Source organism: Gavialis gangeticus, unplaced genomic scaffold, assembly GCF_001723915.1.
Source record: "Gavialis gangeticus isolate Ggan-Ray unplaced genomic scaffold, GavGan_comp1, whole genome shotgun sequence".
Lineage (NCBI taxonomy): Eukaryota > Metazoa > Chordata > Crocodylia > Gavialidae > Gavialis > Gavialis gangeticus.
This window is the reverse complement of record NW_017729024.1, coordinates 164,229,192-164,256,009: the sequence shown is the minus strand read 5'-3', so window position 1 is coordinate 164,256,009 and position 26,818 is coordinate 164,229,192. Positions and strand designations below refer to the sequence as shown.

The 26,818-nt window shown below is 62.1% G+C and overlaps 1 protein-coding gene across 4 annotated transcripts in view; it reads left to right on the top strand.

The window, feature by feature from the left end:
* The window catches only part of RUSC2 (RUN and SH3 domain containing 2), a 47,061-nt gene extending 20,315 nt beyond the window's left edge, over positions 1–26,746 (top strand). For 2 of the 4 annotated variants that reach the window (XM_019518026.1, XM_019518025.1), the window contains exons 2-12: positions 15,042–16,962; positions 17,784–18,524; positions 19,008–19,166; positions 20,052–20,195; positions 20,567–20,643; positions 22,312–22,486; positions 22,863–22,968; positions 23,515–23,561; positions 24,292–25,171; positions 25,541–25,708; positions 25,942–26,746. In XM_019518026.1, the coding sequence (XP_019373571.1) occupies positions 15,141–16,962; positions 17,784–18,524; positions 19,008–19,166; positions 20,052–20,195; positions 20,567–20,643; positions 22,312–22,486; positions 22,863–22,968; positions 23,515–23,561; positions 24,292–25,171; positions 25,541–25,708; positions 25,942–26,122 (4,500 nt within the window). In that variant the 5' untranslated portion in view covers positions 15,042–15,140 and the 3' untranslated portion in view covers positions 26,123–26,746. The remainder of the gene's footprint in view (positions 1–15,041; positions 16,963–17,783; positions 18,525–19,007; positions 19,167–20,051; positions 20,196–20,566; positions 20,644–22,311; positions 22,487–22,862; positions 22,969–23,514; positions 23,562–24,291; positions 25,172–25,540; positions 25,709–25,941) is intronic. The other 2 variants (XM_019518027.1, XM_019518028.1) reach the window with 2 other exon arrangements.
* The last annotated feature ends 72 nt before the right edge of the window (positions 26,747–26,818 follow it).

The window sequence follows — 26,818 nt, the reverse complement described above, 5'->3', positions numbered from 1 at the left end:
CCCCCTTTTCGTATCCCCCCCCCTGCACCCTTTGCTGCAAGAGAGGGACAGGGGCGGCTTCTTTCCGTCGCGGCAAAGGGAGACAAAGGGAAGAAAGCTCTGCTGTTTGGCAGGAGGGAGATGGGGGCTGGGAGGAGGATGCTGCGCCTCGAGGGGCTGCGAGGGACCCGGGAGGCGCTCGCTGTTCACCTGCGGGTGCCAGGGGCGCGGCAGGGAGGGCCCAGGTCCTGCTCCGGCTCGGCACCGCCGGGCGAGGGGCTGCGGAGCAGGTGCACGGCAGGGGCAGGGGGATCTTTGTCGGGGTGACCTGGGCTGGGCCGGTCCTTGCAGGCCAGAGGATCCATTTTAACTCGGCAAGCGCTCAGCGAGGCTCCCCTCCCTCCCTGCCTCCCTCCCAGGTCCCCAGGCTGGGGAGCAAAACACCCCCGGGGCCCTTCTGATTCAGGCCGGGGGAGCGTGTGCCCGTGTAGGAGGTGCAGGGCTCTGCTAGGCTCCCCCCCAGCCTAAACCGGGGTTGCATTGGGGTCCCTCGTAGTCGGCTTCGCCCCGTTGGCAAGACCTGCCGGGAGGCACCGAGAGAGCCCCCAGATGCCGTCCCGGCCCCGGGATGTTTGCAGCGGGGGAGACGAGCTGCGGCAGAAGCTGCAGAGGATTTAGCCACCGGCTGGGTCCCGAGGGCCCTGCCCAGGCCCTGCAGGAGGGCACCTGGAGGCTGCTCCGGCTTTTCCGTGGGATGATGCTTGCGTGGGGGCTGGGACGGCCACGAGGGAATTGCAGCTGGCCTGGAGCCTGCACATGCATCCCGCTATGGGGACAAGGGGTGGGGGGTGCAAGACCAAGCCTCTGCCCCATGGATTGTAGGGGAGGAGGAGGAAGGAGAGGAAGGTGCTTCTTGGGGCCATCAGGCCTGAACCGCCTCCCCCCTTCCCCGTCCCCGTCCCCGTCCCCCCAGGCCTCTGCACGCTGTCCGAGGGGGCGTCCTGCAGCTGCCGCCTCCTTTGTGCGCCAGGGCAGTTCCCAGAAGGGAAATGGGGAATGAAGTGGGTGCCAACCAAGACCGCTGGACACCTCCTGCCAAGCCGCTGGGTCTCCTGGTGATGCAGCCCATCCTCTTCCCTGCGCCGTTCTTGTGCAAATCTGCTCCTCATCCCATCCGGTGCATGCGTGCATCCACGTGTGCGTGGGCTGGGAGGTGCGGGGACTCCACGTTCGTGTCAGACCTCTCTGCACTTATCTCCGAGGTGGCTGCCCGCAGCTGGATTCACAAGCCTCGCCTGGTCCCGTCCAGCCCTGTTCTCCACGCCGCTCCCCCGCTTCCTGCGGTGCATCCGGCCTCTGCCCCACGGACAGCATCCCACGAATCGAGGCCACGTTTTCATTGCATGCTTTGGGCCACACCTAGACTAGCTTTGATCTCCGCCCCGCCCCTCCTAAAGCCTGACTTCGTGCCTCCTCTGCTCGTTCTCTTGTAATTATATGGCTGGAGAACTTAATTATTTGTTGTTTATTTCCTTAGCAAGGTCCAGCTTGGGCAGGGCAGGGCGGCACCTTGGAGGCTAACTGGTTCAGAGAAGCACGAGCTTTCGTAGTTCCCTTTTACATCGAGTACTTGGTTGCAAGCCTCCTTGTTCTTCCCACCCTTGAATTCAACCCGAACCCGCGCGTGCTCGGCCGATCAGGCTTGTTCTCTATGACCGTGTCTTCCGTGACGCTCTCGCCACCGGCCACAGCATCCCTTCTTGGCTCCATGTCTGGCTGGGAAGAGCTGGGCCCTGTTGGTACCTGGGGAGGTCATCTCCTGTGATGACCTTGCTCCTGGTTATTATAATTTCTGTCTGTGTCAAGCTCGCGGAGGCCTGTCCTGATCCGAGTCTGATCCAGCAGGCTGTCCGCACTTCCCGAGCGAGATCCCCCTTCCCTGAGACGATGTTAACTCAGGCAGATCCTGCATCTCCCTTTGCATTTCTTTGCAGTCTCTTGCATTGTTTCAGGGGCTGCGTTGCTGCCTCTGTCACTTCTCATCCCCGGGGAGAGCCCTGCCTCTCGGATCCAGTCTGACGGCTCCTCCGCCGTGCTTCTGCTGCCTCCGACGCCCAGTCTCACCTCTCGTACAGGTCGGCTGCGTTCCTCTGCCGGGCTCCCTGCTGCTATTTCGGCTAGGTTTGCTAGCAGCCTGTGCACGGTCCTTTCATGGATGGTATCCCCTCCCTGGCTGCGGCTCTCATCAAATCAGCACTTGTTTTCCCCTTGCTATCCATCAATCCCCGAGTGTTTTGTCTCTACAGCATCTGATGCAAGAAACCCTCTGCTCACAAAAGCTCGTGCTATCCATCTCTGAGTGATTTAGTTTGGAAGGTGCAAATCCGCCGTGCCCTCTGCCTGACTGACATGGCATCCGTCTGCTACCTCCCCCCCACCCCGCTATGTCTTTTCATCACCAGCACTTCATTTCCTCTTCATGTGTGTGCAATCCTGGTCACGCAGTTTTAATGACTCCTGGGCATGGAGGTCATGCAGCATTAATGACTCCCATTGGAGGAGTCTTTCTTCCATGCTTTCCTCGCACTGGTCCTTGAGGCATCTTTATTACCTGGTCATGCCCTCACGTGCCTTCTCCTCATCGTCGCAATCAGAGCAGCGCCCACGTGCAACGGTGGAGGGGTAAAGACAGCACTACGCAGTGCGTGGGGGATGTTACCGCTGCTGAGGACAGTCGGCTGCTCTTCACTGTGGAGCAGGGATGGCTGCAGGGTTAACAGAGATTGAGTGAGTTGCCCAAGGCCATGTGGGGAGACTGTGACAGAGCTGGGAGAGGACCCAGGTGTCCTGAGTCCTGCTGTGCCCTCACTGCAACCCATCCCTGCTCTAGTCGGCTCCACGGCGAGTAATAGCAATGTGCCGGTGGCCTCGCACCCCGCAGCCAGAGGTGCCAGCCTGGGGCAGAGCACGGGGGAGGCTGAGAGGCTGTGGGTGGGGGAGAGGATCTACTGGTTAATCCTGGTGAACTGCAGCATCTAGCCACGTCAAAAAGCTCGGGCTGGGCAGGGAGTAGAGTTCGCCGTGCTGCAGCCCGCCCTGGCTGGGATCGGGGCCGTGCATCGCTTGTGATCCTGTAGCAAGGTGATTGCTTATGTGACTTCCCCGTCTCTGAGTCCGTAATTTTCCCTGGGAACTGCCCCACAACCTTGCTATCTGCAGCCATGAGTGACCGGCTCCCCGTTGTGATGTGCCCCTGGGCCCAGGGGTGCATTAGACCCAACTGCGCAGCCTGGACCCCGTGGGCTGGAAGATCCACCCACCCTCCCCATTGCACAGGGACCTGTGCATGCCTCTCCTGCTAGCACATGTGGGACATACCGGGTATGCCGATGCCAGATCCAGCTGCACCAGGGCAGGGGTCATAAGTTTGCATGAAGACCTCAGCTCCACAGCGATCGGCGCTTTGAAGGCGACGAGGTGGAGCCTGGTAGGAAGTCTCTGCCCCTCCCGTATTCGTGGCACTTGCTTCTGGAAAAACCCAGCCCAGAGCTGCTGCACGAGCTGCTCTTGCCCATCGCAGCTCTGTCCTCTCTTTCCCGTCTGGATTGCACAAAACGCTGGGGCCGCATGTGGGGTGGATCCTGGGTGCAGATTTCCAACCCTCTCCAGGAATGGAAGAAGTGAGGTCCTGAGCTCAGAGGTTGGACGGGCCTGTCAGGTACTGGGTGATTATCACCCCCCCGGGCCAGGGTAGGATGTCTTCCCTGAGAATATCTTCCAGGGCCTTGCCTAGTGTATGCATGCCCCATCCCTTGGCCTTATCGGCGTGGCTGCCCCTGGCCCCGCTGGCTTGCCTTTCTCTGGTGCTCAGGGGTGGGGACAATCCCGCGGGCTTCCTCCACATTTGCCTGCTTGCATAAGTGCCACGGCCCATGGATAAAGGAGGCAGACTCGTGTGTACGCCATCAGCAGAGCGTCCCCCCACTCAGGGCCAGATTTGTGGGGGTGCATTGCTGCAGTCGTGCCCCTTTAGTACCTGCTCTATCCACACTTTAAAACCATCTCCCCAGGAGGGGCAGTGGCATTTCTATTCAGGCGGTGCTGAGGGCCTCCCTTGACTTCACGGCTCATTGTCTTCCCCGTGATTCCTGCTGATCTCTCTCCCTCTGCAGGTGTTAACGACTCTCTCTCCTTTTCCATGGCCCTGATTTTCTGTTATTCAGACTAATCTTTTCTTCTGCCGTTGTGCTGTCTGTCAGCGATTCCTGGTCAGGTCTCTTTTCCATTTCACAGCCCTGTTTTGAGCTGTAGCTAAAAACCCTTAACTCGGGGGCAGTCATACAAACTCAGGTGCATGAGCGAATATTAAAATGAGTTAATAAAATGACTGACAGTGAAATATGGGAGACATTGTCAAGAAGGCTATTTTTTTCCTTTTGTTTTGCAAATGTGAATAAGAGAAGTACATTTAATGGTAATAACAAGACTATTGAAACAATTCTTTTTTGACTATTTTTTGCTTGATGGTGTTTTAAAAAATTAATATATAACTAGCAAATTTGTGTGCATTCCAGTGCAGTTGTATTTGCTTTTGCTCTGCTAGTGAACAGAAGAAGGTAGTGCCAGGCCCTGAGCGTGTTGGCAAAGCTTGTAGTTTCTCTTTCACTAGAGAAAAATGTGTTGTGTCCCGTGGTGATACAGCACACCATCTGCACGCCCCTTTTCGAAATCCTAGAGCTGCCCGTGCCTCTGCTTTTATCTAACCCCTTGCAGACAATCCTCGTTCGGCTCTGGGGCATGGTGCTGGAAGACCTGGGGAGCGCGGCCGTGACCTGGCTCCTTCTGCAAGGACCAGCATGGGCAGCCCGCTTCCCCCGTGGGGCCCATCTCGTCCCCCAGTGCCGCTCTTCGTATCCTCCTGTTTCCCAAAATGCATTCCCACCATTTAGGAGGACTCTGTTTCCTTCAGCCCCCTTCAAAACTGACAGCTGTTGCTTATACCCCAACCTGCCTGGTCTCCCCCGGCCTCATGCTCTCCCCCTCCCGCCTGTCTGCGTCCATCTGGTCTGTTGTGGCCATATACCTGGATCCTGGTTTTCGGTGGGGGGTGCATATACAGCACCTTGCACCGTGGGCCCGATTTCTGGGTTTTTAGGCTCGACTGCAACATGACAACGCAAGAATGGGCTGGGGGTCTGCCCGGGGGTCTGTGGTCTGGGCTAGACCTGATGTGCTGCAGGGAGGAGATGGGGGGGAGCACGGAGGGCGCTGGCGTGTGGTCACAGGGCTGCTCCCTGTTTCAGGGGCACGTGACACTAACACTTGCTAATCGACTTGTTTCTGTCCCCACGGGGCCTGGGCAGAAATGATTAGGGGCCTGGGAGGCGAGATTGATAAGGCAAGGCAGAGAAGTAGGGTCCATTAGTCTGGAGAAGAGACGACGGAGGGGGGATGTGATCACAGTCTGCAAATCCCTGAAGGGCGACGATAGAGGCTGGAGATGGGCTTTTCTCTGTGGCTGCAGGGGACAGGATTTGGATCAATGGCCTCAAGCTGCAGCAGGGGAAACTGAGGCTGGCGACGAGGAGGAGCGTCGTGGCTCTGAGGTGGATCCAGCATTGGAGAAGCTGTGGGATCTCCATCCCCAGAAGGAGCAGGTTGGATGGGATGGTCGAGTCAGGGGTGATCCTGTCTTGGACTAAATGGGACCTCATGAGGTCCCTCGCAGCCCTGGTTTCTGTGATCCCGCAGTGGTCGCTTAGGGCCCACGCGCGGCCCTAGGAAGATCTCGGTCGTCGGGGTCTCGGACCACCTTGGCAGGGTCCTGGCTCTGGATGGAGGCTGCGTGCTTGTGAACTCTTCCCGCTCCTGGGACCTCAGCGGCCCAGCCATCCCATGTCCTTTCCCAGAGGGTCGAGCACGAGATGAGGTTTGCTGCACCTCTGCTATTCCGTGGTACGAGCCCGGACAGACGTGCTTACCCCGGGGTAAGCGAAAGCCGGCCTGTGCCCACACGACAGAGCTCCGGCAGAAGATTTCAGCCTGCTCCTGGAGACGAGAGGAACGTCCTTTGCTCTCAAGCCCACCCCCCCGCCTTGTGGTGCTATTACCAGCTCGTTAAATGAACTGATCTCTAAGGTCCTGGATTGTAGCTGGACTTGGGGGACTTCATCTTCCCCGACTGTCTCCCCAAAAGCAGTCACAGCAACATGGATGGGTGCAGGATCCCAACCGTGGGTCCGGGGTGAGGCCTCCAGCCCCTTTCCCCAGGCAGCGGGGGGTTGCAACCTTTCCCCAGGGAGGGACCGTGAGAAAATCCTCCCGGGGACAGACATGAATTGCTGCTAAAGGGCCCGGTGCTGCGCAGCTCTCGGCCTGCTCCACCTTGCCCCGTGCTGAGCACAAACCCGCGCACTGAACCTCAGCGGGTTTGCAAAACACCGGGCCTCGCTCTCGATCGGCGTGGGAGAGCTGGTGATGGATGCTGCTGGGTTGCGTGCCAGCGCCGGTGCTGCTCTGTGCATTTGTCCGTGACCCAGAAAAGGGGCAGGCACTGAAATGAGGGAATTGGCAGCTGGAGTGATGGAGGGGAATCAGAGCTGGCAAGGTGGTCCTGGGGACTTGCCCTGGCTGGAAATCACAGCAGTACCTGGCACGGCTCCGAATTAGCTGCACTGGGTCAGGAAAGACATTCGGGCATCGCTGGACTGCCCCGTGCCAGGCTCTGGGGGGACACACGGCTGCAACCGGGCAAGCAAAGCCATGTGTTTAGGGGAGGGATGATGGGGAAAAGATCCTCCTGTCGGTACCTGAGCCGCAGGGAAGCCGTGTGCGCCCCAGTCACCCCAGCCCAGGTAGCAGGGGGGGTCAGAGAGAGCAGGGATTACTAAGAAGGGGATTGTGAACACAGCCGAAAATGTTGTGATGCCCCTTTATAAATCCACGGGGCATCCACACCTTGAATCCTGTGCCCGCATCCCAAAAAGGAGAGGGGAGGACTGGAGAAGGACGACAAGGATGCTGAGAGCTGTGGAGGGAGGCTAATGTCATGAGGCTAGGCCTGGTCAGTTCGGAAGAAGGATGCTTGAGGGGGCGCGTAAGAGTTTACTGAATAGTAAACGGCGAAGAGAAAGTCGCTAGGGATTTATTGCTGACAAGAACATGGGTTGCAATGTGAAACCAGTAGCAGTCCATTTAAAATGAACCAAAGGCAGTTCTCTTTCACCCATGATGGCATTAAAGGGTGGGATTCGTGGCCACCAGCTGTGGTGGGAGATGCGCTGGGAGCCAGATTCACCAAGGCACTGGGCACATCCTTGGAGGAAAGGGGCACCAGTCGCTATCGAGCAGGGAGAGGGCCACGGTTTCTGCAGCAGACTTTCTAGACCTTAAATGCTGGGGGTGGCAGGGGAGAGAGGAGCGGGAGGACATCCCCGGTCGCGCTCCCTTCCAGCTTCTGCTCGCTGCTGCCGTGGGATGCAGGAGATGGGGCAAGACGGACCTGGGGTCTGACCCCATCCGTGGCAGTTTTTATGGGGCTGGAAACAGCTTCTGTATGAAGGGGAAATGGAAACGCTGAGATCATCAGTGTTAGAGAGACAGTGATGGAAACCTCCAAAGTAGCCTGTGGTCCGGGGAAAGGGGACTAGGCCGGTCTGCGCTCCTCGTCTTGTGACGTCGGAAAGGTGGCACGCGTGGCCGGCTAACGGAGCTGGTGTCCCGCTCTGATGCGTTGGCTGGGTGGGGTGGGACAGCGATGTGGGAAGGTCCAGAGCTCATTGCAGCCCTGACGAAGCGAGGCAGACCCTGGGTGCAGATCGTCACACCAGACCCAAGGAAGTGGGGTCCGGGGGTCCGATCCCTGCCGGTGGTCCCTGGCTCTGAAGGCCAGATGCTTGCAGCCGCAACGCCTCCCCAATGCGAGCGGCTGCGGAGGGCAGCGTGAGTCCCACCCAGCAGGTTGGATTTTCAAGCTCCTTTGGGGACAGCTCCCTGCTTCCGCGGATCAAGTGAAGTTCACTGCATCTGAAAGCTTGTGCTCCTCGTATGCATTTGCTATTGGGTGAGTCCGCGTGGTGCATCTCTACCCTGCCTTCTGGCAGCTCCCTGCTGTCGGGGCCGTCACCGGGGTCGCTGACTGCTCCAGCCCCTGAGCAGACCTGATTCAGGGTCTTTTGAGCAGAGAATACAGGACCGCCATCGTTGCAGCTGCCTTTTCTGGGCATGGCGAGCTGTTTGGTTTCCCTTGTCCAGAAAGGATATTGGGGTGTGGGGGATGCACAGCAGGGCAGTCAGCGGCTGGGGGATGCTTTTTACCGGGGAAAAAGATGGGGCTTGTTGGCTGGAGGGAGAAGAGCGGAGAGGGTTGAGTTGTCCAAAGCAGATCGCCAGCAGGTCCCACCGGGTCTGTTCTGGGCCCGGCCCCGTTTAGCTTGTCTGGTTGTGACCGGGATGCAAGAATGACTGGGGCTGGTTTTCTACTACATCTTCATCAGTGACCCGGAAGATGGGATGCGATGAACCCGCAGCAAGTTTGCAGATGACGCCAAGCTGTGAGGAGTAGTAGATACGCTGGAGGGCAGGGCTAGGATTCAGAGTGACCTCAACAAGTTGGAAGATTGGGCCAAAAGAAATCTCATGAGGTTCAACAAGTCCTGCACTGAGGAGGGAGCAACCCCCTGCACCAGTGCAGGCTGGGGGGGGACGGGCTGGGCAGCAGCTCTGCAGAAAGGACCTGGGAGGACAGGGGAGAAGAAGATGGACAGGATCCAGCGGTGTGCCCTTGGTGCCAAGAAAGCTACCAGCATCCTCGGCTGCATCGGCAGCAGCGCTGCCGGCAGATGGAGGGCAGTGATTCTTCCCCTCTATTCGGCACTGGGGAGGCCACATCTGGAGTCCTGTGTCCAGCTGTGACCCCCACTACAGAAAGGATGTGTTCACATTGGAGAGAGTCCAGCAGAGGGCAAGGAAAATTGTTGTGGGGCTGGGGGACAGGACTGGTGAGGAGAGGAGGGAAATGGGCTGATTGAGTCTGCAGAAGAGAAGACCGAGGAGGATTGAATAGCAGCCTTCACCTCCCTGCAGGGGGGCTGCAAAGAGGATGGAGCTGGACTGGTCTCGGTGGGGGCAGATGACAGGACAAGGAGCAATGGGCTCAAGCTGCAGCAAGGGAAGCCTGGCCTGTGGGGCACGGGGGGTGCGATTGTACCACTGCTTGACATGGGTCAGATCTGGGCTAAGGTCTGCATGCTGCATTACAAGGAGGATGATCCAGAGAGGGTCCAGAGCAGAGCAACACAAGAGATAGCACCTGGGAAACCTACTGCATGTGGAAGGGTTGCAGGCCCTGGGACTGTCCTGCCTGGGGGGGGCCACGATAGCAGCCTTGAGATCTTGGCAAGGCATCCACAGAGAAGAGGGCGAGTTGCTCTCCTCTTGCCCCTCAGCAGCACTTCCTCGCAGTCAGGGCAGTGAGACCCTCTGCCGGGGGAGCGGAGGAGCCTGTCTGGGGTGGGTCAGGTGCATAGCAGCCTGCATCGCTGCGGGGGCTGGGGTAGGAGACCTTGGGTCGCACCCGGCCTGGGCAGCTGTGCTTGGCAGCATTAGGCGAAATAAATACCTGCATGATGACCGTGCAACGTGAGCAGGTCATGGAAAGGATCGCATCAAGTGTCCGGCTTTGCTCGCAGGGCACGGATCCAGCGGACGTGGGCCTGAGCCGGCCTGGAGATGCCTCCGTCCCCAAGACGGCCCCTGTGCGTGTCAGCTGAATGCACTGCTGCTCCCTTCCTGCTTTTGTCCTGCCGCTTTGAAGCCACGGGCAACTTGCCCTGGGTTTCTCTCTCGTGCAGCGGCCTTTCCTGTCCCAGTGCCGCAGCCGGGAGGTCGTCCAGACCTGCCCTCTCCTCTTCACCCTCCTGCGGGAGGCGCGGAGCCAGCAGTGCTCATGTTAGGAGGTCTGGTTGGATTAAGATGAGCTTGGGGTGGTTTGCGTAGGGCTGATCCTGCTCCTGGAAGGGGTTCGGACTAGATGGGACCCCCCAGATGTCCCTGCCAGCCTGATTCTCTATGGGCTGGGCAGCACTGGGAGGTGGATGCATCCTGCGGCCCCATCCCCATCCCTAGCCAGGCTCCTATTTTGACCTGGAGGATGTGGAAGAAGGGTTAAGCCATTCCCAACTCCCCCCCACAACAGCAGGTGAAGGAAACCCTGTCGCAGCGAGTCCCCAGGGTGTCTTCTGCAGCAGCTTGCAGGCATCTGCAGCAGAGAGGGGTCTAGTCCCCCGGCCCCTTCCCAGGCTTGGCGCCTCGCCATGGCTGCTCTCAGCAGGCTGTCTCGCACTGAAAAGCCCTTTTCTTCACATGCAGAGGCAGGGGGGAGGATGCTGGGCCCTGGGCACTGCGCCAGCTCATCTGAATGGCTCGCTGCACAGCGGCGTTGCTGCGATGGAAGGTGTCTCCCGGCCTGTGCAGCCCAGCTCCTACTTCTGGTCCCCGCACGGCCTCCGCGGTCTGCCAAGGGGCAACGCTTCCTGCAGCCGCGGCCCTCGGGAAGGCCAAGGGAAGGGGAGCGGGCTCTGGAGCTGGCACGGAGGCTATGAACGCTTGTGTGCAGCACGGATGATGCCTCGAGCAGCTTTGCATCATTTTCAGCAACTGCGGCTCTGCAGGCACAGGCTGAAGCTGCTGGCGGAGCTGCCATGGAGCCCTGCCGTGCCTGCCCAGCCCCATCCTCCACCCCAGCCCCTTGCCCAAGGCCATATGCACCCACGCTTGGCATGGTGCATGCATGTATTTGTGTGTGTGTGTGTGTGTGTGTGTGTGTGTGTGTGTGTGTGTGTGTGTGTGTGTGTGGGGTGGGGGAGGGCATTTCTGTTGCTGCAAGCTCTTCAGCTCCCTGGAGACCTCCTCTGTTGTCAGCTGAGAGCCCTGTCTTTCCTGGCCTCGTCTCCAGCTTGCAGGATGCTGTTGTATATTGTCAGCTGCCACCTCCTACGCACCCAGACACGGCTGCATTTCATGCCTCTGCAGGGCTTACATTGTGCAGCGCTGAGACTCTTCGCTCCCCACTGCCCCTGTAGGGAAGGAGCTAGGACGTGGTTTTAGGGAGGAGCTGTGCCTGTTCACGTAGCAGGGGTGGAGGGAGGGCAGGGCCTGGCTGGGTGCGGTGGAGAGGATGCTTTCAGCATTGCTCCATGTCAGGGGGTTTCAAGCCTCCCCCAGAGGCGCTGGGTGCTGGAGCCCAGGCTGGGGGTGGGAACTGGGCTGTGCATTGCAGGGTCTCCCCTGGCTGCAGTGTCTTGCCCCTGTGCTCAGGGTCAGACCCGCGCTGCACTAGGGGAGGAAGGGATTTCCCCCCTTGATCAGACCAGGACGGGGGGGGGAGGTTGCCTCTGCCTGGGGTCTCTCGAGCATCCTTTGCAGCAGCAGGCCGTTGGTGGTTGTGGCCCCCCTGCTTTCCCTGTGGCAGGGCCAGGGGCGATGCCTGGGGCTGTCAGGGTGACGGTGTCGTGCTGCTTAGAGGTCAGACAGCGGGTTTGTCCGGGCTGGTTTGCACAGGGCTGATTCTGCCCCAGGCAGCGCTTGGACTAGATGTGACCCTCACAGCTCCTTTCCAGCCCCAATTTTTGGTGGTGCTGTGATTGCAAGCTGGAGATCCAGGGCCCCGGCCGGCTTGGACAGCCCAGGATGATACCCCCCTCGCCCCCATTTCCTCGTTCACTAGCATTACTCCCGTTAGCAGGGCTGAAGCGGCTGCAGTGGGTTTTGCCTGCCCTCCCCTGTTTGCTGGGCCAGGTTCCCAGTGCCTCCCTGCGGGGTTTGTCTCCATCCGCTGCATTGCTGCTGCTCCCCTAGGACCAGGCCCTGGAGGCCAAGCTGACCAGGGACCCCAAAGCACTGGAGGGATTAGCTGGCTGTGCCGTCCCGCGGTGCTGCGCACCTTGCGACTCCAGACTGCACTTGAGGTCTGGAGCTGTCTCCTGCTACAGGTCCTGTGGGCCAGGGGGGTTAATCTCGGCCTCCCTGGCTGGACACAGCTAAGCAGCATCTCTGCACGCAGGAGCCCTGTGTGATGGAGCTGCTCCGAGGGCCCAGACCTGCCCTGCGTCCTAGGTCCTGGGTTTGCTCCATCCTTGGAGCTCGTTCAGACCCACGGAGCAGAAAGATGCTGTAGAAATGCAGCAGCGAGCACCGGCTGAGCTCTCAGCTCGCCTCCTTTTGCAGCAGACCGTATCCGTGTCACAGCCCCCGTTCTCCCCCGGTGCAGATTTGCTTCTGGTCATTGATGGCATGCATCTGGGGCGTGGTGGGAGAGGAGCGTGGCTGTGAGTCAGAGCCTGTGTCTGTCTCTTGGCTCGTGCTGCGTTCCTGCCAAGGGGTGAGTCACGGAGCCAGAGGCAGCCGAGCTGGAAAAGGCTGGTCAGGCCCCGCGCCCGGCTTGCATCCTGCTCATCTCCGATGGGTGCTGCTGAGGCCCTCTCCCAATGGCACGTGGGCCCATGGGATGATCTGTGTCAGCGCCTTGTGGCTGGGCTCCTGGGACGTGGGGCCTGTGCGAGCAGCCTAGCAGGCACGTGAGGCCGTGTGTGCACGGTACGCCCCAGCCCACGGGCTCCAGACCTGTGGGATCCGCTGGCAGGGCTCATGTTTCAGCTGGCGCCGGCTCCCGGGACCCGGTGTCCTGGCTTGGGGATGTTAGGGGTGGGCTGCTGGGACCGCAGGGTCACCCCGTCACATCCCCTGCGCGGAGGCAGCCGTGCCGGTCCTCAGCCCTCTCGCGTGGATGCTTGTGCCACCTCTGTGCTGCTCGGACCCCGTCCTCATCCAGCCGCGGCTTGGAGCCCTCCAGCAAAGCAGATCCTGCTGCTGGGGCTCTGCCAGGCTGCCTCGTTGCCTGCTCAAGTCTGTCTGCCTGTCTGTCTGCACCTCTCCAGGGAAGCAGTCCCACCTCCTTGCTCCTCTGACTCCTTTTCTGCAATGTGTCAGGTGTGGTTTGTTTTTTAAAGCCTCCCCCAGAGGCGCTGGGTGCAGCCCAGGCTGGGGATGGGGAGTGGGCTGTGCTGGCACCAACCCCGCAGGGCCCTGGCTCAGGCTCAAACCGATGCTGCACTGGGGGCAGGAAGGGATTTATCCCTTGCTCAGATTGGCACAGACTGGGGGGTTTGCCTTCCTCTGCAGCGGGGGCACGGTCCTGCCTGGGGTCTCTGGAGCATCTATGAGCCCCCTTTGCAGCAGCAGGACATTAGCAGCCGCGGCCCCCTGCTTTCCTTGGGGCAGGGGTGATGCCTGGGGCTGTCAGGGCTGTTGGTGTCCTGGTGCTCAGAGGTTGGACACGGGGTTTGTCCGGGCTGGTTTGCACAGGGCTGACCCTGCCTCAGGCTGGGTTGGGCTAGCTGTGACCTCTGGAGCTCCCTGCCAGCCCCAGGGGAGACGGTCCAGCCCGGGGATGGTGCAGGGCAGAGGGGAGGCTGGGCTGCGCGGTGCACGGAGGGCACGTGTCTGAGGGCAGCTGCTGGCAGGGAGCTGGGGGGAGAAAGCACCCCAGCCATGCTGTCCCCAGGGACGTTTGCTGGGGATGGGGATGGGGATGCCTTGGCTCAGGTGAGCCCCTGGGGGCTGTGACAATTTGCTGCTGGGTGCCGTGCTCCGAGCCCAGGCCGTTTGGGGCGCGTGGAGTAGGATGGCGGGTCCGTGCAGCAGCAGCAGGATGAGAGGAAGCAGCGAGGGTTTGGGCAGGTGACAGGTGCTATATGGCATGCCTGTGTCGGGGGCACCAAATGCCTGTGAAATGCAGATGGCTGCAGCCTAGAAAGCCGGGAGCCCGGGCCGTGCAGCCCAGCGGGGTCCCTGGGTTGGCGGAGGCTGCGAGAGGCTGACTTTGGCTCTGCTAGCAGAGTTTTCTGGCTTCAGGGCCCAGCCCAGCCCCCTTCCCTTCCCTGGGGTCTATGGGGCGGGCGCGATCTCACCCAGCTGTCCTGCGGTGAAGCCCGGCAAGTTGTTATGATGCTTGTTCAGGCTGGAACAGGCTCAGGAGCTGGGCCTGGCATCATCAGGAGCTTGATGATGCAGCCAGTTTCTATCCACCTTGCAATTCATTATCCAACCCGGACTTCCTCAACTTGCCTGTGAAAACGCTGTGAGAGGCTGCATGTCATCTTGAATTTACTGAATTCTCCAGATTTCCCTCCAGTCTCTACCCTGTATTTATAGCTGTCTCAGTCTAAATATGCTAATACATATTCTCTGGTTGGTTTTGTTTCACTGAAACACTGGGGATAGGACAGACCCCGAGGTGTGGTGGACTTGGAAGGTGTCAATTAGTTGGGATTTATTGGACAGTAAAAGGGAGGGTTTCTTCTCTACTTCCCTCTCCCTGTTGTGCGATGCTGTTCTGCGCTGCCCTGCTTCTTCTGCACTGTATTTCTCCTGTTTTTTTGACAGTTAAAGAATCTTTGTAAAAATGCATCAATCCTAGCAAAAAGCATCTGATATGCTCGGTTACACCCATCACTGCTCGTGCTGCTGATGGTTTAAGATGCAGCTGTGATGCGGTATATTTGGATTACTGAAGGCACGGTCTTTCCTTGCATGTAGTGGTACAGGCCTCGTGCTCTGCTGACTGTGATCTCAATGCTGCTTTAGTTGCTTTTTTCCTTTCCTTTACTGACCAGCTGGCTCACTCTACGGTCACTAGGAAACAGGTTTTGGGGCTTTCTTCTTGAAAATGACCACGGCTACACAGCACCGGCTGCTTGTGGTGGGTGCCAAAGGGGATGGGTGCAGCCCGGAGGGGAGGCTGAAGGACCTGGGTGTGTTGCACGATACCTGCAGGGTTTTTGGTTGTAGCCGTGTTGGTCTGAGGACATAGGCAGGCAAGGTTATTTGGGTAGATGTGATATCTTTTATTAGACCAACTCGTTAAGGGACTGGACACATCCTTGGAAGAAAGGGACCTTGGTAGCTATGGAGCAGGGAGTGAGGGGCAGGGGCTCTGCACCTGAGCTTCCTGGACCTGCAGTGCTGGAGGCAACCCTGACCCGCTGTGTCTTGTGTCTTTGCAGGTGCGGGACCCCCCCTTGTGAGATGTGCTCCCCCCGTGCCGCCTGCATGCCCCGCACACTCCATGGGTAGTGCCGGCCTGGCCGCTGCCCCGCACCGCCATGGATAGCCCGCCCAAGCTGACCGGCGAGACGCTCATTGTCCATCACATCCCCCTGGTGCATTGCCAGGTCCCCGACCGGCAGTGCTGCAGTGGGGGCAAGCGGACCAACCCCTTCTGCCCGCCGGAGCTGGGCATCATGCGGGCCACGGCCTTGCCGGACCGCGACCTCTCTCAGGCCGACTCCCTGGTCTACAGTAGCCTGCTCCAGGCCGCGGAGGTGCCGGCCGAGGCCACCGAGAGCCAGGAGGGCAAAGCCAGGGACCTCGCCGCCCCGAAGCGGCACAACCCTTTCCTCCTGTGCGACGGCGATGACCGTGGCCTCTTTGGTGATGACAGAGGCCAGAAATCCTTCCACTTGCACAGCTCCCTGGTGAGCGGCAAGCCACCCTTCCACCTGCACGACACTGGGCCCATCGTGAAGCCGTGGCACGCGGCCAGCCGCGCCGGCGTGGTGGACGGGCAGGAGGACAGGCTGGCGGGCGACACCGCCCCGAAGCGGCACAACGCCAACCGGTGCCGCATGGCCTCCGAGCGCATGGAGCTGGACGAGTGCCCCTGCCTGCGTGGGGGCCCCGCCGGCTTCTCCTTTGATCTCGGCGATGCTGAGTGGGGCCCCGGCGGCATCGAGGAGCCGGCCAGGAACGCCGGCGCGCCGCGTAGCCAGAGCTGCAGCTGCTCCAGCACGGAGCTGCAGGCCTGCCGGTGCTACAGCACCTCGAGCCAGTCGGAGCTGGCGGACCAGCCGATGGGCTATGTCAGCGACTCGTCCTGCAACAGCTCGGACGGGGTGCTGGTCAACTTCAGCGCCCTGTATCACAAAATGAGCGGGCACTCACGCTCCAACCTCAACTCGGCCCCGCTGTCCTGCGACTCCTCCTTCTGCAGCCACTCGGACACGGGCGCCTTCTACCTGGACCTGCAGCCCTCGCCCACCGAATCCAAGATGTCCTGTGAGTCTCATGGCCCCGACAGCGGGGGGAAGCCGTGCGGCTGCCGCCACGCTGCCTCCCCAGTGCTGGATGCCAACTGCAACTCCTACCACCTACCCTGCGAGCCCTGCGCGGCTGACGGCTCCGACCTCACCTCCTGCTTCCAGAGCCAGGCCCGGCTCGTCGTGGCCACCCAGAACTACTACAAGCTGGTCACGTGCGACTTGTCTTCCCAGTCCTCGCCCAGCCCCGCCGGCTCATCCATCACCAGCTGCTCCGAGGACCACACCAAAGGCAGCCCGGCGCAGCCCACTGAGTACTACTTGTTCCGGAGGCCGGAGCTGAAGGCGGAGGAGGGAGGGAAGGGTGTGGCTGCAGGGGAGGTGGAGGGCAACGTGATTGAGGGCCAGGTCTATGTCAACGTGTCCCCCCCGAACCTCAACACCGGCCGGCAGCGCTCACGGAGCTACGACCGGAGCCTGGACCGGAGCCCCACGAGCCGGCTGGGCTCTCTGGAGCGCATGCTGAGCTGCCCAGTTAAGCTGAGTGAGAGCCCCGCACTGGCTTTGCAGAGCTCCCCGCCGAAGCGCGTTACCTCCTTTGCCGAGCTGGCCAAGGGCCGAAAGAAGAACGGGGCTTCCCCGCCGCTTCGCACCAGCGGTGACTCCTCACTGGAGTTCTCCCCCATCCCAGAGTCGCAGCGTGATGGCCCGGCCTTCCCCGAGGACAGAGCCCGGCGCAGCCAGAGTCTTCCACCCTTGCCCTTCATGCACGGGATGCACCGCAGCTGCGAGGGCTATCGCCTGGACCATGCCTTTGAGGACGGCCTGGTGGCCGGTGCCGGCCAGGATGCAAGCACCAGTGACATGCTGCCCGGTGGCCATGGGACAGGTGAGTGAGTCTCTAGCGCCAGCTTCTTGGGCAGCCCGGGGGACAATGGGGTGGATGGTAAACTTTGTCTAGCCAGGCCAGGCCAGCTGCATTGCTTCTCCCTCCCCAGCGGAGCCCACTCCCTGCTGGGCTTTTGGCACCAGGATGCTGGCCCTGTGCTGGGCAGACATGGGATGGGGCCCGTGGCCTGGGTATCCCGTGTGTCACGGTGCAGCAAGGAGACGTGATAGTCCCTGCACCAGGATGCACTGACTCCTGCAGACTGCAGCCTAGCTCATGCAGCCCTGTGCACTGCAGTCGACTGACCCAGCCCCTCTGCAGGGCTCCCGTGAGCTCCCCTCCATCCCTAGTGCTACGTCTCCCTGGCAGGACTGGCTGCAGGGCCCCGCTCCCTAGAAGAGGATGTCTTCCCATTGCTCCTGTACCAACCTGTGTCCTAGGCACGGATCCGGTGGCTGGGGCTGGATGGAGCCCAGCCCCTGCCCCAAGCATGTCCCTTGCACTGCCAGCCTGGCCTTGTTGCCCCATCTGCCCGGGGGAAGGTGTCCAGCAGCAGGACAGACAGGCCCAAGCATCCACATCCAGCTCCATCCATAGAAGTAGGGTCGGAAGGGACCTTGTAGATCATCAGGTCCGACCTCCTCCCTCGCTGTCGCCCCACTTGCTCTGCCTGGTTTCCTCTTTCCATCTCTCCCTCTCTTGCATCATCTCTCCCTCTTTTGCATGGGATCAGGGGTAGGTTAACCCCTTCCACACTAGTACGAGCCGGGTCGTGGGCTGGCCGTGCCTCTGATGCTCGGGCCCCTGGCCCTCTCCCGCAGGCGGTGGTGCGGACAGCAAGCCTGTGGTGCGCTACAGCAAGGACCAGCGCCCCACTACACTGCCCATCCAGCCCTTCGTGTTCCAGCACCACTTCAGCAAGCCACCCAAGGCCCGTGCCCTGCACAGCCACTTCGCCTCCAGCCTGTCCCAGCTGTACAGCTACGCCGGCAGCCGGCCCGCCAGCCAGCACGCCTCCTCCGCCTCGCAGTCCTCTGCCTCGGCCACCTCGGCAGAGCCGCCTGTGTCTGTGCCCGCCAGGGCTCCCAGCCACACCGTGCCACTGAGCCACCGCTCGGCTGATGGGGCCACGGGCCGCGGCGACAGGAAGTCCGCCCCAGAGACCACGCGCCCATCACCGCTGGGCAGCTACTCCCCTGTGCAAAGCCACGTGCCTTTCTTCCAGAGCGCTGACTCTTCCTCTGGCTCGCCCGGCGCTGAGACCCACCCGCCCCGCAGCCGGTCCTGCCCGCTGTCCGCCAGCCTGCTGCCCACCCGGGCTTCCCCAGCAGCCGTGGCCCCGCCGCCCTGCCTGGCCGCACCACCTCATGAGAGCCCCAAGCCGGTGCCCAAGGCAGAAGGGCCGCCGGAGCGCGGCACACCAGTGTCTGAGTACCACCTCCATGGTGGGCCTGTGTTGGCTGGGGGCGCGCCTGGGGCCTCCACAGAGCCGTCCTGGAGGAATGACATCGAGGCCGGTGGCTCGGGGTCTCTGGGCAGCGTTGCGGGGCGGCCTCTTAACGGTACGTGCTGTGCACCTGGCTTAGAGCCGCCACCGGGGGCCAGGCTGGCTGGTGGCAGTGCCCCCACAATGGTGTCGCCAGCTGCGTGGCTGAAGCGGGTCTTTGCCTCTGGCCATGCAGGTGCTGGAAGCAGACCCTGCCAGGGCTCTGGGAGCAAGAGTCACGCTCGAGGTCTGGCGGGTCTGGTGCTTTCCCTCTGCTGCAGCTCGGAGGTGGGAGACTGGGTGAGATGGGCTGGCCATAGGTCTGACCCAGTCCAGCTCCTGCGTTTGTATGCATGCTGTGTCTCCCCAGCCTGGGAGGCTTTTCAGGAAAGGCCCCTCGGGCCCCTGCCGCTGGCTGCAGCCTCTGGCAAATGCACTAACCCCTCGGAAATGCTGCTGGCCTGTTACTAACTTGCTGTCTCTCTCTCTGTCTTTGTCCTACCTCCTCCTGTCTCTCCCCTCTCTGTCCCCGGTGCCTGGTCCCTTTGCGCGGCACTAGCCAACCACCTGTCCCCTCAAGCGCTGAAGTGGCGGGAATACAGGCGGAGGAACCCCCTGGGCCTGGACCGTGTCTCGGAGCCTCGCCTGCCCCGGCGCATCCCCGGCTTGGAGTTCCCTGGCACCCTCAACCCCGGCCACGGGCACTGCCGGCTCAACGGTGCGCCCCTGTCACGGCCCTTTACCTGGCAGGCTGGACCGCTGCCTGGCTGGGGCACGCTGCCTGCCCCAGCGGAGGTGCTGGGGGTGTGATGAGTGTGCCAGTGCTCATGCTGGGTGGGGGGAGTCGGAGCAGGGGCTGAATGACACTGGATGCTCAGAGGCTATGTAAGCCCCCATGGCCCAGCTGAAATGGCTGTAAGGAAAGTGCCCAGCCCCTGCCAGAAGCCCATGGGAGCTGATTGCAGCAGCCGCACCGCCCATGCGACTCTTCAAGGCAACAGGTCCCTGTTGTGCCAGATGCAGGCTGGAGGTGGGAGGTTGTAGCCCCCGGGGCACCTGGCTGTACTGCAGGGCCTCACTGGGCTGCACAGTGCCCCCCTACCCTGTGCTGTTTAGCCTCCAACCCAGCTAGGGAGAAGCAGGTAGAGCAAGCACACCCAAGCCCCTCCAGTCCCCTCCGACGCATGCCCCGACCCTGGGGAATGCACCAGGTGAATGCACTGAGGTGCAGACTTGCGCCACATGCTCCCTTGGAGCCGAGAGCATGCATGCCAGCCAGGCTTCCCGGTGCTGGTGGTGCTGTGCTGCAGGCTGCTGCTTCTGTGGGTTTGCTGCTGTGCTTGGGACCCACGGCCCTGGCCTGCGTGGGGTCCCAAAGCCCTGGAGAGCTGCACCCGCGAGGCTGTCTCTGGTGTTGGCCTCTGCTGCAGCCCAGAAGACGCGTGGCCCCCCACAGCACGTCCTTGTGAGGCTACACTGGCCCTGAGGGAGGACGAGGGGTCAGGCTGCTGCAGGGGGGTTTCTGGGAGGTAGGTTAGACTAAGAACCCTGCCCAGGCTGTGCTGGCAGGTCTTTGACCGCCCTCCTGTCTCCGGCCCCGCAGGGCAGTCCATGAAGCAGCTGCAGCTGAACTACACCGACTTCTTCCCTGACTACTTCTCGCTGGCGGAGAAGCCCCCGGCTGAGTTCTGCCTGTCCCCCGATGGCAACACTGAGTCCATCTCCATCGATCTGCTGCAGAAGAAAGGTGGGAGCTGGCCTGGCTGGGACAGGGTGGGCTTTGGGGGGGTCCCTGTGTCTCACCCCTCTGCCCCCCCCTCCCAGCTTGCCATGGCATTAGACTGCATATGGGATCAAAACCCCCTGTGCAGCCCACTATGCCCAGCATAGTCCAGTCCATGGCATGGTCTCGTGGTGCAGGGAGGGCTGATGGGGGTGGGATGGGAGCAGGGCGCTGGCTCTGCGCACAGGGCAGAGCATTAGCTGGTCCCCTTGGGATGCACCGATACCGGCTTCCCCGTGCATCTGGGTTGGGACCAGCCGGGAGCACCAGTCCTGTCCTGGGCAGCCTGGCTTGGTCCCCGCGCCCGGCTTGCCCTGACCGGGGCTGTCCTGCAGGTCTGGTGAAGGCCATCAACACAGCCGTTGACCTGATCGTGGCCCATTTCGGAACCAGCAGGGACCCGGGGGTCAAGGTAAGGCTGTGGGGATGAGCCCAGCCTCGCTCCAGTGTGAGGGGCACCATCCTCAGCCCTTGCCAAACTCCCTTTGAAATCCTCGTCCTGTGCCTGGGACGTCCGACCCCTGCCTGAGACAGGATCAGTCCTGGACAAACCCCATCTCCGACCTCTGAGCGTTACCCTGACAGCCCCAGGCATCACTCCTGAGCCTGCCCCAGCGAAATCGGGGGGGAGGCCACGGCCACCAAAGTCCTCTAGATGCTCCAGAGACCCCAGGTGGAGGCTGTGTCCCCACTGCAGAGGAAGGAAAACCCTGCCAGTCCAGACCAATGTGATCGGGGGGAAATCCCTTCCTGCCCCCAGTGCAGTGCGGGGCTAAGCCTGAGAGCTGGGACAAGACCCTCCAGCCAGGACCCTGCGGGGTTGGTCCCAGCAGGAGCATTGGCACAGCCCAGTCCCATCCCCAGCCTGGGCTGCAGCCAATACCCAATGCCTCTGGGAGAGGCTCAACCCCCCCTGACTCAAATAGTAGACCCCCATGCCATGTGTCTGCAGTGCTGGCAGGCCATGTGGTGGGGCGGGACATGGGACCTCCTGGGTACAAGCCAGGGGGTGTGGCAGTGATGTGCAAGCCTCATCGGGGATCCCCACTTCGTGTGCTGGGAAATGCAATCCCCTTTTGCAGGGGGGAAGTCTCGAAAGGAGCACGGCTCCCCCCTCGCCCCGTCCAGGCCCTGCATTTGGTACTTCCCGCATGGGCAGTGCTGTCCCATTATTACAAATATGCCCGTGGGCGGCCAGCCAGTGACGAATGGAGCAAGTGTGTGCTACTGCAGCTAATGGCTGTGGGGCTGCCGGGGGGGTTCACTATCCCTGTCGCTTTGTGGGGCTGCCCCTGCTGGGTTCCTTCAAGGGTTAGACCCCATCCTGGGGTGACTGCAGCATCCCCACCTCTGTCACTGCTGGGTGCCGAGCCTCGTGCATTCAGCCTCCTAGCAGGATTTGCTTGCCCTGTAATCACTCGTGCTTGGAGCTGATGGGCCAGAGGCCCCAGAGACCCTGGCTCCTGGTCTGGTCCTTAACCCCCGTGCTCCCCCTCCTCGGTGCTCAGACATGAGACAGCAGGGGGTCCAGAAGAAGCAAGGGGATCCTCCCCTGATACGGGGAGCCAGACAGATGAGGGGGCTGCGAGGCAGACAGATGGGCAGCCGGCCTGGACCCCCGACTGTGCCCGGGGCAGCTGTTCTGTGGTGCAGGGACGGACAGATCCGTGCAGCTCCCAGCCCTGTGCTTGTAGCACAAGGGGACCGACCTGCCATGGGCTCTTCTTGGCCCCAGCCCCGCAGTCGGGTGCATCCCTGCCAGTGGCAGCTGCTGGGGGCCGAAGACAGCCTGGGCAAGCGGGAGGGGTCGGCAGTCCCGGGGGTTTGCTGCCCCCTGACACAGCGGGGAAGTCACCATCCAGCTGCGGCTGTGTTGGGGGAAGGTAGATGCCCCCAGGCCCAGGGTCTGGGGGCTATGGGGGCTCTTCCTCCAGCATCCCCTGCTCCCCTCTCCCACCTACCCCCATGCCTGTATTCAGGTGGCTCTCAGTGCTTGGGACCACAGGTGGGGAAGGAGAGACAGGGGCCTGGGAGGGGTCAGAGCTTGCTTGTGCTCACCCTCGCTTGCTTTTGCTGCCAGGCCAAGTTGGGGAACAGCTCGGTGAGCCCCAATGTGGGGCACCTGATCCTGAAGTACCTGTGCCCGGCCATCCGGGACGTGCTGAGCGACGGGCTCAAGGCCTACGTCCTGGACATGATCGTGGGTCAGCGGAGGAACATCCCTTGGAGTGTGGTGGAGGCCTCTACCCAGCTAGGTACCGCTGGGGCAGGGGGGTGCCGATGCTGCAGGGCCGGGAGCCCTCAGATCTGTACCACCCTGGGGCCAGTCGCCCTCCTGCCAGGGTGCCGAGTGCTCCATGCATGGTGGGGCCCAGAGACGCGCCACTCTCCCAGGTCCGTTATGCTCATCCCTGCCAAGGCTCCCTGCAGCTGGGCTGGGGAGGGACTGGCTCACGGTCACGGCAAACCCTAGGTGGTGGCAGTGTCTCGGGTCCTGGCGCCCAGCCCCTCCCTGAGTGCCGGGGTTGGCGTGAGCAGGGCCGGGCGCATCCCCCACTGGGCTGGGGCTGCTGGGGGTCCTGTCCCCGGCCCCACGCAAACCCCTGGCCCAGACAGCTCCCCTCTCTGCAGGCCCCTCCACCAAGCTCCTGCATAGCCTGTGCAGCAAGGTCAGCCAGCACACCGAGCTCACCAGCCACTCCATGCGCTTCAACGCCTTCATCTTCGGACTCCTCAAGTAAGCGGGCTGCGGGCACCGGCTCCAGTCTGGGGCTGGGGGCTCCCTGCCCCTCTGCCATCTGCCTTGGCACCGTGCTTGGGATGGACGAGGGGGCTTCAGACACTGGGCAGGGAACGGGGGAGAGGGCTCTGGTCCCAGAGCCGATGCAGAGGGGATGAGGCCCAGGGCGGAAATGGGAGCATTAAAACCTCTCCGCCTTGCCAGGCTGGCTGGCCGGGGCTGTGTGTGCATCTGTGCACACGTGTGTGTGTGTGTGAATGTGTGCATCTGTGTGTGTCTGTGCATGAGTGCACATGGGTGTGTGCACGTATACGTGTGTGCACATGGCTGTGTGGGTGTGTGTGCATATGGGTATGCACGCACGTGCGCACATGGGTATTTGGATTTGTGTGCACATGTGTGCACGTGGGTGTGCGCATGTGTGTATCTGTGCATGCATGTACATGTGCGCATGTGTGCACTTGTATACTGTCATTGAGGCATGTGCTTTCATGTGGAACTTGCAAGGATTGCATCAAGGGTCTTGTGCTTCCTCCCCTGCAGCATCCGGTCCCTGGAGTTCTGGTTCAACCACCTGTATAACCACGAGGGTAAGTGGGCAGGGGCAGCCAGTGGACAACCTCCCCCTGCCCTGGTCTCCCTCCCTGCCAGGCTCCCAGGCTGGCCCAGCCCGGCCTGGCCCTCCTGAGCCTTGGCCAGACACGAGCGTCGGTGCTCAGCCAGGGTCCAGCAGAGGCCTTTGCAGAGGCCCCCAGATCCGCAGACTGCGTTTCCTCATTGATGGTCCAGCTGGCCAGCAGCAGAGCATCGCAGGAGACCCTGCCACCCCACAGCACCATGCAAGCCCCGTCTCCTGCAAGCCATCAGCCCCCCAAGCCCAGCCTTGGATTCCTGGCTCTCAAGTGAGAGCGGAAACACCGTTGCACCCCAAGAGCTGGGAAGCCAGTGGGGTGCAGCAGGGCTGGGCTGTGCCTCAAGAGCACCCTTCCACGCCAGACCTCCATGAAGGGGGCATGGTTCACCTCCCTTGGGCCAGGCTGCTGGGTCCTGCCTGCCGAGCTCCTGGTGCTGGGAGGATGCATGATGGCTCAGCATGGGGATAGATCCAGTGCATCCATGCACTGAATGGGTGTTGGGGAGACTGGTGGGGAGCTATCACACCACTCAGGCTGATGCCTTGTGCCCTTGGCACAGAGAGGTGGTTTTGGGATGCAAGGAGATGCACCGTGGCCCATCGGCTGTGTGTCTGGGCTCCCGTGTCCCAAGCCACGCTGGCTCCCAGGAATAGAGCGGAGAGCCTGATGGCTGTCTCCCCCACAGACATCATCCTGGCGCACTACCAGCCGACTGGCTTCCTGTGCCTTTCGCATGGCGTGTGCCAGCCGCTGTTTGAGGAGCTGCTGCTGCTGCTGCAGCCGCTGTCCCTGCTGCCCTTCAGCCTGGATCTGCTCTTCGAGCACCGCCTGCTGCAGATGGGCAAGGAGCAGCAGCAGCAGAAGGAGCTGCTGCGGGTCAAGCAGGACCTGGTACTGTCAGCCCACTCCACGCTGCAGCTCATGCGCTCCCGGGCTGGCGACGAACCTGACAGCTGGAGGGCTGCCCCTGCCCGGCTGCCCCTGGAGCCGGCAGGGGGCAGGCAACGGGCCACGGGCGTGGGGGCCCCTTGTGAGGAGCGGGAACCGGAGGAAGAGAGGAGGAAGACGGTGGAGAATGCGGGCGAGGGAAGGAAGGACAAGCAAGCTGGCTGGTGGTACCAGCTCATGCAGAGCTCCCAGGTCTACATTGAGGGCTCGGCCGAAGGCTCCAAGTTCCTCCGCTATGAGAGAAGGAGGAAGGGGCCGGGGTCCGCACCCCGCCGGGCCCCGCCACCCCGCGAGGGCGTAGTGGAGGGCGCGGAGGCCTGTCCCCTGGCTGAGGCCCCCCCGGAGGGGCGTCCAAATGCCACCCCACAGCTCCCGGAGGAGGCTCGGGAGCGGAGCCGCCCCTTCTGGATGGGCAGCCCCCCGGACTCGGTGCTTTCGGAGCTGAAGCGCAGTAAGGAGAAGGAGAAGGAGAAGAAGGAGAAGGAAGTCACGGCAGCCCCGGGGCCGGGGGCAGCCTCCTCCGAGGGGCCCGGCACTCCCGACAGCAGCCTGCCTGTGAAGTGGGGGCACCTTTTCGGGGCCAGGAAGGCGCAGAAGGAGTCCAAGCAGCCCAACAGGTATCCGAGTCCTAGAGCTGTGGGGTAGCAGGGACCTGTGGGGTCGCATCCAGTCCAAGCCCTGCCTGAGGCAGGTTCAGCCCCAGGCAATCCCACTGTCTGAGCTGTAAGCATCATGACACTGTCACCCCAACACAGCCTTAGGCATCACCCCCGACCTTGCCCCCGGGAAGGCAGGGGGGGCCTTGCAGGTCTGGAGCACTACTATAGCATGACCTCTGTCCCCCCCCCTCCACCTGACCCCTCCCAGAGATGTTCCTCCCATCCTCCTCCCCAGAGGTGACTGCAGCCCTGGGTGCAGCAGTCCCTGCCCACGTGGCCCATGGGCTTGGTCAGGGTGGAGATACTGACTCTGCCGTCCCTTGGCAGGCTGCCCTCCGGCTGGCTGAGCCTGGACCGGTCCGTGCTGCAGCGGGTGGTGCAGACGGTGGGGGCCAGCGTGTGGAGAGATGCAGCCCCCGACCCCGGGCAGGTCCCAACGCCCGACGTGGAGCCCAAGCAGCTTCCAGCCCGCGGCCTGTCTCCGGACCTCTCCTGGTGAGTGGCATGGGCACAGCATGGGGTCCTGGGGCTAGGCATGATGCCCCCAGCCCATCTATGCTCTGGGGTGGGCAGCTGCACCCTCAGGTGGGTTTCACAGCTGGGGAGCAGTCTCTCCCCATCCTGGGGTCTCCAGTGCAATGGGGCCACTGCTGCCGGATTCAGTGCTGCAGGGCTGGTAGATGAGCATGGGGAGCCGTGACCAGCCCTGGCATCTCGTGTCCCCACAGTGAGGTGAAAGCCCTGTGCCACCACATCGCCACCGAGGCTGGGCAGCTGAGCTTCAACAAGGGTGACCTGCTGCGGGTCCTTGCCAAGGTGGATGGGGACTGGCTGCGCTGCGGCTTGGGCACTGACACTGGCCTGGTGCCCATTATGTATGTCACCCACCCAGAAGACGAGGACTATTGATGCTGCGGGGGCACTGGGCACCACACCCCCGGCTCCTGCGGGGCTGGCGCAGGCCATGCTGCTGCTAGCCCCGTATGCCCCGCCCCATCCCTGCCTCCAAGGGTTCCTTCCCCTCCTGCCCCATGGGGCTTGGTGCCAGCCGGGCACGTGGCTGGGCCCCACCGTGCATGCAGCCCTCGGGACGGCCCGTGCCCCTCCACCCCATGCTGTCTCCAGCACCCCTGGACTGTGGACTCGGATGTAGCAGGAACCCCGGCAGCTTCATAGCGGGGTCCTGGCTGCCTTCAGTGGGGCTTTGCCCATCTCAGCCCCATGCCATGGTGTGGCATGGCCCTGCCCGGCACAGTTTGGGGCATTCTGCACCAAGGGTCTCCACGGACAGCCCCACGGCCTCCCCAGCTGCACAGCATCCGTGTGCTGCCACGTGAACGCAGCACCACGTGTGGGACCACACCAGTTGTCCACGCCACATGGCTGGGCACCATCGGGGGCAGGAGGGGAGGTTACAATGGGTGAAGGCAGGTGGGGACCAGTATCAGGGGATGTGGGGGATCTTGGTGGGGCCGTGACCAGCCCTGCATGGCTGTGGGGGTGGTTTTTGGTGCCGCAAGGAGGCAGGGGATGTGGTTGGCTGGGGAGAGGGAGGAGGCATGGGCAGCTGGGGCCTGGGGTGGGGGGGAGAAGGTGCTGATGGGG